The following is a 13,211-nucleotide window of genomic DNA, read 5'->3' as shown; positions in this document are numbered from 1 at the left end:
CTAATTATTCTTTTCAGGTGTGGTGCAGCAGAGGCACATTTAAAAGTTGCAGGACAGAGGCCCTTGAGGACTGGAGTTTGACACCCCTGTCAGACAGGTTAATAAATGTAGCAGGCATCTTCAGTTTTACATCTCTAAGAATATTATGTTTTCAGTTTAACAAAAACGCGGACGCTGTCTTTACCCAATCCATTTTCAGATGTATGATGCAAGATCTACAAGTCAATGGCAGTAGCTCCAGTTCATACTCCAGACCAGATGGTGGCGGTATTGCACTCATTTAAAAAAAACGCCATAAAAAGAAGTAAAGCCTTGACGCTAGGATAACAGGCGCTGTTGAAATTCGCCTTTTTAACTCTCATAATATTGCCTTAAAAGTAGAGAGGGCTTTGATAATGGTTACTAATTTTGGTAAATTCAAGCTGGTGACGTCCTAATCCGAGTTAGATGACAACGGGACAACAACCGATGGAAATGAAATGTGGGTCACAAAAGGAACCCGGAGCGACGAAGGCTAACGTGTTGCTAGTTGGTGGCAAGTTTGCTTATTCATCATCTTCGTTCAATTATACACAGTGCAGTAAATGTATAAACAAACTTGTGTTGGTTTCATAAATCTTATTTTTTACATTTTTGTTCATTATCTCTAATATTTTCTATTAAGTTATTAAAATTAAAATGTATTTGAGCTTTTTGTCATTATTGCAGGCTAATGTTGGTGACAAAGCGTTGCAATCAACATCCAGTCAGAGAATGGTAGGTTTATTTGTTGGCATTGAATTACATTAACACATGCACCAATGGGCGGAAATTAAACGTAAAAAATTTACTGTCACTCAAATAATATATATGTATATATATTGTTGGAATACAAAATGTAGCATGTTCTTTTTTTGGTTCATTGCCAGATAGTCAGTATTGATAAATGGTTTTTGTTCTGTTCTGCAGACTCTGCTCTACTGGAATATCCAAATTCTACAGCTTCGGAGGTGCGCATAGCTATCCGTCGCAAATGTCACAACGAACACTTCAATGGGAAAAAAAATTGAAATGATGTTCACATTAAAATATTTTTGAATTTTAAAAGTTTTTATTTTTGTTCTAAGTAATTTTTTTTAGTTGCACTTAAATTTTCATCTTCATTCTGTTCACTTCTGACTTGTCAACTGATTTATGTAAAATTGGGCAATTTTAAAATGTCGGTAATAAAACAATATTTGAATTACCTTGAACATCCTGTGTAATCTTTCCATGTAATTGTAGTGTAGTTACGCATGTAATGTACAAAGTAGGAATAAAGACTTCTGAGTAAAATAAATTAAAATTAAGTGTAATTTAAATTACTACTATTTAGTGTATTTTAATTCTGACAATTGGTCCACTCAAAATATACTAATCAAGCTCCTGAATACTACATAAAAGTATAGTAAGTACTATTTGAAGTTGTTCCAAAAGTATGTTGAAGTATACTAAAAATTGTAAATTAATACTATTTAAATACAATTAAAATATACAAAGCACAAAGTTGTTCCAAAATAGTACAGTTTAAGTACATTAAAGTGTGTTAAAATTTAATATACTAAAGTATACTTTTTTTAACTAGGGATTGACCAATAACTGACCACTGACCTTGACCGACTAAGCAGGTATAAAAAGGAATTGATTACTTACTTTAATCTACATGACATGTTTAGTAATTGTTGTGGGAGCTTGTTTTCATCCCACTTTTCGGAAGCCTTAACATTAATCACTTTCATCCATTTAGTTGAGAAACCTAAACAACCTGGTGTGTGAAGTCGGCCATATTTGATTGAACCCAGCAACGTTTTACAGTGTAGCTGGAGATCAAGTTTCTGAACTTAAGCTGAAAAAATAAAGTTGCTTAACAGCTGGGATGAAATGCAAAATGGTCACATTCAGTCCAGCAAGCATTTTCAACCACAATATGAGCAGACATCTGCAAAGTAGGAGGATGTGAATAAATATTTGCCCAGATTCCAACCATAAAAAAAAGAGAAAATGGTGCAGTTTACTCAAATATGCAACATCTAACTTAAAGTCTGCAAGCCGCAAGTGGCTCTGTGGAGCTTCACAATGGCCCTTATTAATTTGGATAAAGTGCAGAACAAACAAATTTTATAGGTTTTGTATGGAATAAATCCTGCATTAAACTTCCATAAAGGATTACCTTTATAAAATAATATATTTTAACCATTATTACGTTTTCAACTGAAGGCTTTTTGTGTTTAAATAATTTTCCACAAACATTAAAAACATTACATATAAGAAACGGAATCAATCCTCTTTTTGTAAACATTTAGTGTTTTCTTAATTGTAAAACCTATATCCAGAAATACAGTGCTAGTTTTTAAAAGTGACCTGTGAGTTTGATACTCATTAAAAAGGTCTAAGTTATCTTCAAAGATTATGTGACATTTGTGGCTATAAACGAGTTTAACTCAGCTGCACTGAGGGCAATCAGTCAACATGGAGAGACTAAAACATGTTTGTCGGGGCTGAAACTCAGCTTGCCTCTCTGGTACCCACCTGCTTGGTGAACAGGATGGCCGTGTCCCAGTACTCTGGGTGCTTATCGTTTGCTTTATTTAGCTTCTTCTGCCAGGAGCAGAAGTTGCGGAGAGTCAGAGCAGCATTGCTGGAAACCTTTGGACCCTTGTCAGCTTCATTTATCACCATGAACCCCACCACCACTATGTTTATGGAGTTCAGTATGCTGGGGTGCTTGTACAGCCTGGCCGCCACTGACATAAGGGTCAGGAGGTAATGCTTGAGGTCATCCCCGTGGAATGCAGCCATGGACTGATCTGCCACCACCATCACCTCCACGAACCTGGGGATGGACGCAAACCTCTTGGACCTCCCCAGGGATTTCAGCATGCCTTCCGTTAAGCCACCGGCGTCCAGCTGATCCAGATGTTTGTATTTCTCCAGGGAAACGCTGAAGTTGGTGTCGGGTGTGACTCCACACCTGCTGGGGAAGTTGGCCCCTGGAAGCCCGGCGCTCATTCTGCGGCTGATCCTGTGCGTTTTTTCCAAAAAGTGTCCATATTCATCTGCTGTGTCCTCGGCGCTTGCAGTGATGAAATACTCCATGCCTTTATAGGTGAAGCCCCCCCGTAAACTCTCGCACAGGCTAACCGCCACAAAGGAGTCCGGGTCTGCGTTAACATCCCCGGAGTAGAAGCATTCCCTGAGGTCAGACGAAGCACTGGATGCTGCAGATCCGCCTCCAGCTGCCAGGAAAGTTGAATCGGGTGTGAGGTGGAGGTAGAACTCCTGTCTGAATGCGCTCAGTCTGAAACCAACACGCGCTACTTTCGTCTGCTCCGCGCGTCGCTGGGGATGCTTTTCATGCTCAAGGCGAAAAGGTTTGCAGAAATCTACCTCCATGCATGATGTTGTAGTCAAACGAAGCGTGAACGCTGTGAAAAGGAGTAAAAACGCAGCCATTTCTGCGTCAAACTGAGCTCCAGTCGCGCGGGTCTTTCTAAACTTCTGCCTGCGCGCCTCCGTCCAGCTTCTTCTCATCCATCTTGCACAGTTTCCACTCTGGCCACGATCCTCTCCAACTGCAGAGCTTTATAGCTGCGCTGCGTACCGGCGGTCTGGTGTCCAGTGAAACCTGAGATGCGCATCGACTCTGCGCCTGGTTTAACTCTCCAGATTAGAGTTGCTGCATTTCATGTAAATCAGGAGCTGCAGCATCTAATCTTCCCTGCTGGCCAGAACGAAAGGAATAAACACTCAGAGGTAGAAGCCTGGGTGTCTGGGGGCCTAAACGTTTATTTATTTATTGTTTTACAAATGCATTTTGCAGATGTTATTTTAATATTGTTGGGTTCTAATAATAAAAAACCATATAAGTAATTAAATCAACAGCATTTTAAGATCATGAAGTTAACAGAAGAAATCATAGACGGTATGGATAAAAGGACATTTGCATTTGGTGTATTTCTAGATCTCAAAAAAGCCTTTGATACCATCAATCATGACATCTTACTAAAAAACTGGAAAGGTATAGCAATAACTGGCTTATAAGCTACATTGGACAAAAACAATTTGTAGAATTAGATAATCAGAAATCAGATTTACTAAACATAACTTGTGGGGTTCCACAGGGATCAGTATTAGGACCCACATTATTCAGTTTATATATAAATGACATAATCAAAGTATCAAACCTTATAAAATACATTATATTTGCAGATGATACAAGTATCTTCTGTACTGGAGAAAACATTCAACAACTCTCAGAGGTGGTCAATACAGAAATGAACAAACTTCAACGTTGGTTCAAAAACAAATTATCACTAAATTTAGATAAAACTAAATTCATGATATTGAGAAACTGTAAAAAACAATAAAGTAATGCAATTAAAATACCTATTGACAGTGTTGATTTACGAGTCCATGAAATTAAATTTTTGGGTGTCATATTAGATGATAAATTTAGCTGGAAACCGCAGATCAGCTCAGTAAAATCTAAAACAGCTTTGTTTATTTTGTGTAAGACACTCATTGTACCACATTTAACATATTGTGTGGAAGTTTGGGGGAATACATACAAAACAAATTTACAGTCGTTATACATCATACAAAAAAAATCAATCCGAATACATAAAGTGGGATATTGGGAAAACACAAACCTGTTATTTTTTAAATCAAATATACTGAAATTATGGGACATTGTAATATTTAAAACTGTACAATTCATGTTTAAGGTCAGAAATCATCAACTTCCACCCAATACACAGGAAACGTTTTGTGACAGAGAGGAATAATTTAAGAGGTGAAGGATATTTTAAAAAACAATGTAATAGAACAACCAGGAAGAGTTTTTGTTTGTCGGTGCGTGGAGTAAATGCCTGGAATGGATAGAATGAGGAGTTAAAAAAGAGTACAAATATAAATCAGCTTAAACTGTTTAAAAAGGAGCTTATTGGGAAATATGATCTATAAGATGAATGTTTTAAAGTCCATAAATGCTATTGATTATATAAAAAGTGTTTAAATAATTGTACATCTAAAGATGGGAGATTTAAATATCATGTAAGGTGGAAATAATTTGTGTCGTTTTGGTGTTTCAAAATTTAATTGATTATAAATTGTTGAGCATGAAAGGGGCAGGACATTATTAGATATTGTATCTTCTACCTTCTCCTTTCAAACAGATAATATAAAATTGCATGTCACTTGGGCATGATAATTTGTTTTAACTTTTATTTATTTATTTTTCTTCTTTCTTGATTTTCTCTTTCTTACTGTTTACTCAATGTCACATGTTGTTTTTTATGTAAACCACTGTGAAATGCCTTGCTGCTGAAATGTGCTATACAAATAAAATTTGATTGATTTTTCTTTTGTCTGAAATAATATTTTGGGAACAAAAGGGAGCCATCTGCCAGACTTTTTTTTTTACACCGACAATCCAATAATTCAAGTCCAACTATCAACACTGAAAAAAAGAGAATGGAGCTCCAACTTAAATACAAGTGGAATTTGTCACAAGTAATTGAATAAGATTGGTCCAACTTACTTTATTTAAGTTTGTTCAACTTAATAAACTTCACAAATTATCTTGGACAAACTTTAATTTGATTTCTCATCACCGATTAACACAACATATTTAATTTGAATCACCAGTTTTTTTCACTCAATGCGCTTTTGACTGAATAAAAAGTCAAAAGTGTATTTATCAGTCAACTGACAACTCTGTTATTCTAGTCGGAGAAAAACTGAATGATTGTTTTCAATAGAGCTTGATTTAAAATCATTTGTTCTTTTCTTAACCATAGTTATCTCCAAGGAATCACACATACGAACTTCACGGGCCAGAATGTTGCTGCTAGAAGGATTGCACTCAAACCAGAGAATAGACAGAAAGCTGGAAACTGGCACTGTCAACAGTCCCCTGTGTTTCAAATCTGAAATGGCCACTGCTTTTACATCTTAGTCCTGTTTTTGTGCAGTAGTTACTGTCACAACTACTGCAGTTTACTGTCAAGTTGTTAGCATATTTTTAGTGTATTTGTGTTATTTCTCAATGATGATGTGTGCTGCTGCCTGTCTTGGCCGGGTCATCCTGGTGGAAAAGGTTTTGATCTAAATGGAACTTTATCTGGTTAAATAAAAGTTTAATAAAAAATAAAGAAAAGTGGCAGTACAGTTTCCTAAGGAGAGCTCAGCTAAAGCAGGGGTCTGTCTGCAGCCAGAGGCTACAATGACTTTTCATAACAAAAAACAAAAACAATTATACAATTAAAAAATAGATATAATTACAATACCATGCATATTTTGTGAAAATATGATATTTTTCTTATTGTATACAAATGTACTGTTTTTTTTGTCTGTTTTACATAAATTTCCAGAAATATCAACTGCATCTTTTTGTTTTCATAAACACAAAAACCAGAAAGTTGTCTGTTTTCAGAAGGTGACATTTGCAGCTCTAAACAAGTATTTTAAGCTGTACTGAGGATAAAACGGCTTCTAGGACAGCAAAGGTTGCTAAGGGTTTGCATTACAACCAAGCAGAGCTTGATCAGGAATGGCAGCAAGGTTGTGCTGAGTGTTTCTGCATGCACTTTTAAATGCACTTTTAAATCAGGCCAGGAAAAAAACCCATCAAGGCCAGACTGATGCTCTGTAGAAAGCATTGGACTGCAGAGAGGTCGGGTTCTGATGTTCTCTATGGTGAAACCTCCTCAGGTTTTCCGGACATCAGGAGAAAAAGCCTGCTCAAAGTGAAGCATCCACTCACTTTGCTCAATGATCCAGAGTGATTAGATGATGAACAATGATTTTTTTCATCTGCCATATTATAAGGCAAAGTGATTACGAATTGACTCTGGAATCCAATATCGAAATTTTTGGCTCTTTGGCCAGGAAACCTAAACCTTCAAAACCTAAAGAAGCTTTACATAAACATAAGGTGTTTTTCATTGGAAGCTTATGAAACAGGAGATTTATTAGTGCAGTGCAGGTAAAGACATCTAACATTATTAGCTTAAAAGTTTATAGGCCACAATTTGGATGACAGCAACTAAAACAAATCAAATGTAATTGCGGGGAAACAGCGACACCAATAGGTGAGAGTTTAAAAATGCCTCTCTATTGCTGTCGTCTTCCGCCATCTACTGCTAGAAGTATAACAGTGTGCCTAATGAAGGTTGGTTTTAGATTTCCAAGTGTTTGTATTGATTTACATGATGCAGGAAGCAGCTTTGCTTTGCTCTAACAGCACAAGAGAAAATCCCCCACAGTATCAGGGCTGACATGTTTCTGCTCCTCTTCTTATGGAAACGAAAGACAAAGCCTTCCAGACCTGAACCCGTCTGTGTGTGTTCACTATGTGTCTAGGAGCCAAAATTAAAACGAAACCAAAACCAGAAAATAACAACCTTGGCTTGGTCACAGTGGCTGTGAACTCTCATACTCCTTTACTCCTTCTGCCCAAATAAATTAAAAATATTACTATTTGCATAGGTTTCATATGAAGAAACTTGGATTAATGCTTCTGGTTGCAATTTATTAAGTTAAAGAACTAATAGTTATCTATTTGTCTGTCTGTCTGTCTGTCTGTCTGAGTAGATAGACAGACAGACATGTACTTGTATTAAAACACTTGTATAAAATTACTATATTTATAATAAATGCTCTATATTTCCTCCCTCCATACGTCTATCCTGCTTATCTATGGGGGTCTGGAGGGCTGGAGGTGGGGCACAAGGTCAGCAGTGCATCACAGACAAGCACCTGCATACTGTCCTCTCCAACCAGAGCAGCTCCCCAGTGACAGGTTTCTCTCACTGGGTTGTTCAACTGAGAGGATTAAAACTCCTTTGTCCCACAGGCCATTAGGCTTCACAATGCTGTGATTTCTGGGAGGGCAAAGGGAGGGAGACGGAGTAATTAGCATTTTAATGTATTTAAGCTCCTTTACTAGACCACTTTTTAATGTATGTATATTGTGTACCTTTTGTAGATGTTTCCAGTTGTACGATTTTTCTTAATGCTGTGTGGATGTGAATTAATGTGTGAGCAACAGACAACCTTAATTTCCCTACGGGATTAATAAAGTTTTACCTTACCTTACCATTTGTTCATTTACAATGTATTAATCAAATGGATGTAAGATGTATTTGTACAATCAACAGTTTAGAAACAACAGGATAAAAGTACATATTTTAAAATTTCCCAACTCAAAATATGAGATAATGTAAATTGAACACCTACAAACTAGATCGACAATTATACCTGATTGACAAGGATATATTTTCTGATATTACTACGTACAAACAGGTTTTATAACTCTAACCCTGGCAGCAGAATCAAGACTAATGGGCTAATCACTGTTTGTTCTGGTTTTACCTCTGTGTTGAAAAACAAAACAAAAATGAAGAACTGGTTTGTGGTTCAGGCATGACAAACCTCTGGAACAGCCATACTGTTAAAATGACATCAAACTATTGAAATCTGTCCTAGTAAGGTGACATTTAAACGTCAATGTCTTTTAATGTCAATATTGTAATCTCCTTCCTTCATCTGGTTTAGGATCTCCAAAAGAGACATTCTGGTGGAGTAAACTTATTATTTCGCTGTCTGGTAGTTTTGTACATGTGTGTTTAACAGTCTGAATGCAGAGCAGACGACATCTGCTGTGAACACAGCTGGTAGGCTGTGTGTGCTGCTACCTGTGTATTCCCTCTCTAGTATTCTTGTCCATGCTTTACCTATGGCTACCACACAAATCACAGTGCACAGCGCTCCTACTGACGTCGGACCACTTTTTTCAGTAACGAGTAATCTAATGCATAACTATTTCAAATCAAGTAATCAGATTAAATGCAGGGCCGTAACACAGAACCTGGAGGCTGGGGGTATGGGAGTGGGGGGTCTAAAATCCTGTTTAGAGTTCCTATTTTCCAGACAATAGTGGAACACACAAAAGTAGTAAAGTTGTTGTTTTTTTTTTGTACTGTTGTAACCATTAAATAATCTCCCCTTCAGTTCAACCTTAAAGGTGGAGAACCATAGTTGATGTTACCATTATAAAATAACTTGCAATTAAGTTTTGGTAAAGCTCAATGTAATTTTCACAGGTGGCAGAGTGTTGTTGTTAGCAGCTGCTGAAAGTAACTAAAAAAAGTTACTTTTTCAAGGAGTAGCCAGTAATCCACTTAAAGTTACTTTTTCAGAGTAACTATGCCATCGCTGGTACACAGTAACAAAGTTATTGGACTTTTCCTAATATGTTGCCAAAAATTAAAGTTCATGAAGTTGATTAACCACAAGAGTCAAGTTGTCTAAACATTGTGTTTTACATTTATTCATCTTGAATTTGGAGATTTAACTTAATAGGGCAATTTAAACAAAATAATTATTTCACAATATGTAAGAAAAAACTGTTCTCACCTAGTTAAAGGCACAAATTTCTCTATTTTTTTATTCTCACAAATTAAAAAAACTACTTAATTTACTTCAGAATTTATTAAATTAAGGTCTTGTTATGAATTGCATAAACAAAATTTCTGGCCTGGTGAGTTTTATTAAACATCACAATGAATTCTGTAAACAAACATTTAGTGTGAACAAGACATCATCATCATCATCAATCACTTTATTTTGGTAAATTGTCCACATTAAACAAAAAAACAAATAAAAAAAATCAAAAACAACAATAAACAAACCCATAATTTACCAAAAAAGCAACAGGCTGAAGCCAAGCTTGTTTTTGCTTATTTTATACTGAACAACCTACCAAGATATCTTCACAATACATATACAAATCTACATAACAGCATAAGATGTTATCATTTTATATTTTAGAGTTCTTTTTAAGCACCAAGAAACTTAAAATCATCATTCAATTCATTCCAGTTTCACACCAATGACTGAAACACATCTAGACTTTATCTGGCTCTTCTCTTTTGCACATTTAAATATTATCAAACCATGTTTTTAACTCAGCTAATTATTTTTTCTACTTTTTGTTTCATCCATATTTTTTCCAGAAAAAAAGAACTTTGTATCATCAGCAGATATTTTTGAAGTATAAAAAATTTAAGTCCTAGTAGAGAGGCTTGAGAAAGACCACCTTTAACTATTTCAGTGCGACTTGGTGTTAATTTGTACAGATTGTAATCTGTTACTCACGTGACCCCTGTAGTTTATGCAGTTCACTTTCACCTAATAGACGCGTAACATAGTCATTTGGCATAAATCGCACAAGAGTCACATCAATGTAACACACTTCCATCTCACTCACGGTGCAACACAGGATTTAAAAACACATGCCGCTAAGCACACTGGGAAATAGTTCCCACTCTTCTTCTTTCTGTTTTTTTTTAAGTGCTCACCTAAAAACTCTAGTTTGTTCAACTCTTGGAGGTTTGACAAAACTAATAAAAAGTTAACATAACGTAAGTTTATCTTTCACAAACACACATTTAGGTTCAAAATCTAAAACTCACAAAATGCATTTGACTTAAAGAGCAGAAGATAGTAGACACAACTAACAGCAAAATCAACGTTAAAAGGATCCATGATTAGTTGGAACAGTTGTCCTTATTTGAGAAATATTTATTATAGATGTAAAAACAATACAGTTGTAATATTATAAGTTGTTTAGTTTCTAGGAAGTTTAATAAAATATTGTCACATGAACGTCGCCATGTCACGCTGCAATGCATTCTGGGTAAATGACGTCTAGCGGTCTAACTGCTCTATTTCTCTCCAGTCAAAACAGCAATGAGTAACATCTTTAAGCCTTTTCAAATTGAACTGGAGCTCGTTGAAATGGCAATATAGAAATCACAAGAGATGATGAAGATGAGGATGACCAAATGGAAGAAGGGGACATTGTTGGCTGAAGAAGCTGGTGCTTGCTGCTCCCGCCCTGAGCTTCATAAATGAAACAATGAATGACACACAGTTCTGGTCGGACTGTGTGATCCAGTAAGTACTTCTGTAGCTCTGCGGTTGGTCCAGTCTTGGTGTGAGGCGGTGTTCTATCAGATAGCCCTAAGCTGTCAGGATAGCATACATGCAGTTAATAGCATGCCCGCGCATGCGCATTAAGAAGTCCGACCGTCAGTGGAGTTGTCGGTTCACCATACACAACAAGTTATGACGAAAATAAGTCATTAATTGTCTATAATATCACATAATATGATAACTAGATAAATATACATGCGTTGTTGTGGTTTCAAAGTGTATTTAAAGCAGGTCTGGCTGCAGCTGCAGTCAACTACAACACACCGTGTAAAACTCATTAACTGCTAAGTCAGGATGCCATACAAGTGTTAATAACAAAGTGTATGATGATCTACGTCATGATCCTATGTTGATGATTAAATAAAATCATATGGTAATGACTGCGTATAGATGTCTGAGCTAAGCTATGACTATCTGACAATGTATGCGGGTCTGACAGAACAGCGGTACTACTGCAGCAGAGGTCTGTTAGCTTCCAGCGTTTCCTGTCTCTGATGCTTTTTGCTCCAGTGGCAACAGGGTTTAGGCACTTTGTTGATAAAAGCACCTAAATCCTTCTTTTAGCTGCTTTTAAAAGTGCTATGAAAAGCGCTTTTAGGCACGTTACCTTAAGGATTACCTAAAAGTGATCCTTAAGGTAACGATCACCTGTTAGAGCCTTTGTCAGTTTTGTCTGTACAAATGAATTAAAGTATTCTGGAGGGAAATGTTTAGGCCACAAATGTAGGTCCTTTGGAAGTTGTTCGGCTCCGGCTCTCTTTTACTGTACTCTTCTTTTTTTGTGTGGGAAATGATCCAAATTCAGATCACAGTTTTTGTTTGTTTTTTGTAATTATAGCCAACAGTGACACATTGTGGCATTATGTAAAATTATGCCAGTCAAACGAAATATGATAATCAGTAACTCAAGTAAAGTTAGCCTTCCTGTGTTTACTCTGCAGATTCGAGCACAGAATGGACCAAAGCACATCATCAACCATCAACTCAGCAGGTGAAGAAATGGTGAAGTCCATGGCTGAAAAATATAACAAAAGAGATAATTTAAGTAATTATAAGTTTTGGCGTATCACAAACAGCAATTAATTAGTTAATAGAACAATTACAACTTATTTAGGCCAACATGTTTAACTAATCTTGAATCCCTTGAAGCTGCTGCCACTAAATGAACCATCGTGCCATGGTTGTTGGTGTATAAAACACGTTTTAGCAGGTATCAAATATTAGAAAATAAAGGGAATTTTGTGGAACATCAAGTCATCTCACATAATTGAAGTATTTGTGTCGCTTTTTATGTGCTCCAATTCTGATAGAACATGTGTATTGGGATCAGAGGTGTGGAATTCAGTGTCTAGCTGTAAAATGAAGAGGTGTGTTATTTTTGCATTCTTGTTCTACTAATTAAAAAAAATTCTATTAAAAAATCAGCTTACCATCTCCAAATTAACATGTATCCAAACATTATATTTAAATATTTATTTCAATATAATAGCTATCACGTTATAGTGGAATGTAATAGCTATGCCCCCAAGAGGTCAGATAGTTATTTCCCGAATGAAGTCAAATAACGTCAAAATGTCTTTTACTTTGACATTTCAATCACATACATTCCAGGTGATTGAATTTTATCTGGGCAAACAGCAGAGAGTTGTGTTGGAATAAGTAATGTTATTGGGTCATTGACAAGATTTTTGTTTCACAGTACGTCCTATTCATTGGCATTGGGGCACATGTCACCATGTATACATGCTGTGGAAATTGCATGAACTGGTGATCGATATCATTTTGACTTTTGGCGAAGATTGTCCATTGTCTGTAAACTAATGAACTTTTTCAGACATTTGTCAAAATGAAATGCCATTAAACGGACAGATGTCGTCTGCAGATGTTTGATAGACATTTGCTTTATGTTTGTAGAAAACTTTTGATGAATGTAAAAATGAAACTATTAAAGGTTCGGACTAGTTTCTTTCTGATGGGAAGGTTCTGAGAATGGAATATGTGGGGTTATGCTGTAGAAATGAATGAAAGTCAATGGAAAGTCCCCACAAAGATAGCCACGCAAACGCACGCACGTGTGTGTGTGTGTGTGTGTGTGTGTGTGTGTGTGTGTGTGAGTGCATGCGCGCGCGTTGTTTGTGTACACTCTCACACACCTCCAAAATAAGTCCCGTTGCGGACTTCCAAATATGCGTCGC

At 36.4% G+C, this 13,211-nt stretch overlaps 1 protein-coding gene across 1 annotated transcript in view; it reads right to left on the bottom strand.

Annotated features, from left to right (window-relative positions):
- The window catches only part of LOC103156790 (A disintegrin and metalloproteinase with thrombospondin motifs 15), an 18,052-nt gene extending 14,539 nt beyond the window's left edge, over positions 1-3,513 (bottom strand). The window contains exon 1 of the mRNA XM_007578963.2: positions 2,548-3,513. Within this exon, the coding sequence (XP_007579025.1) occupies positions 2,548-3,471 (924 nt within the window). The 5' untranslated portion in view covers positions 3,472-3,513. The remainder of the gene's footprint in view (positions 1-2,547) is intronic.
- Positions 3,514-13,211: the final 9,698 nt, after the last annotated feature.

The sequence above is a fragment of the Poecilia formosa genome, unplaced genomic scaffold (genome assembly GCF_000485575.1).
Source record: "Poecilia formosa unplaced genomic scaffold, Poecilia_formosa-5.1.2 Scaffold500, whole genome shotgun sequence".
Lineage (NCBI taxonomy): Eukaryota > Metazoa > Chordata > Actinopteri > Cyprinodontiformes > Poeciliidae > Poecilia > Poecilia formosa.
Note: the sequence above shows the minus strand (reverse complement) of the source record. Positions and strands in the feature narration are given on the sequence as shown.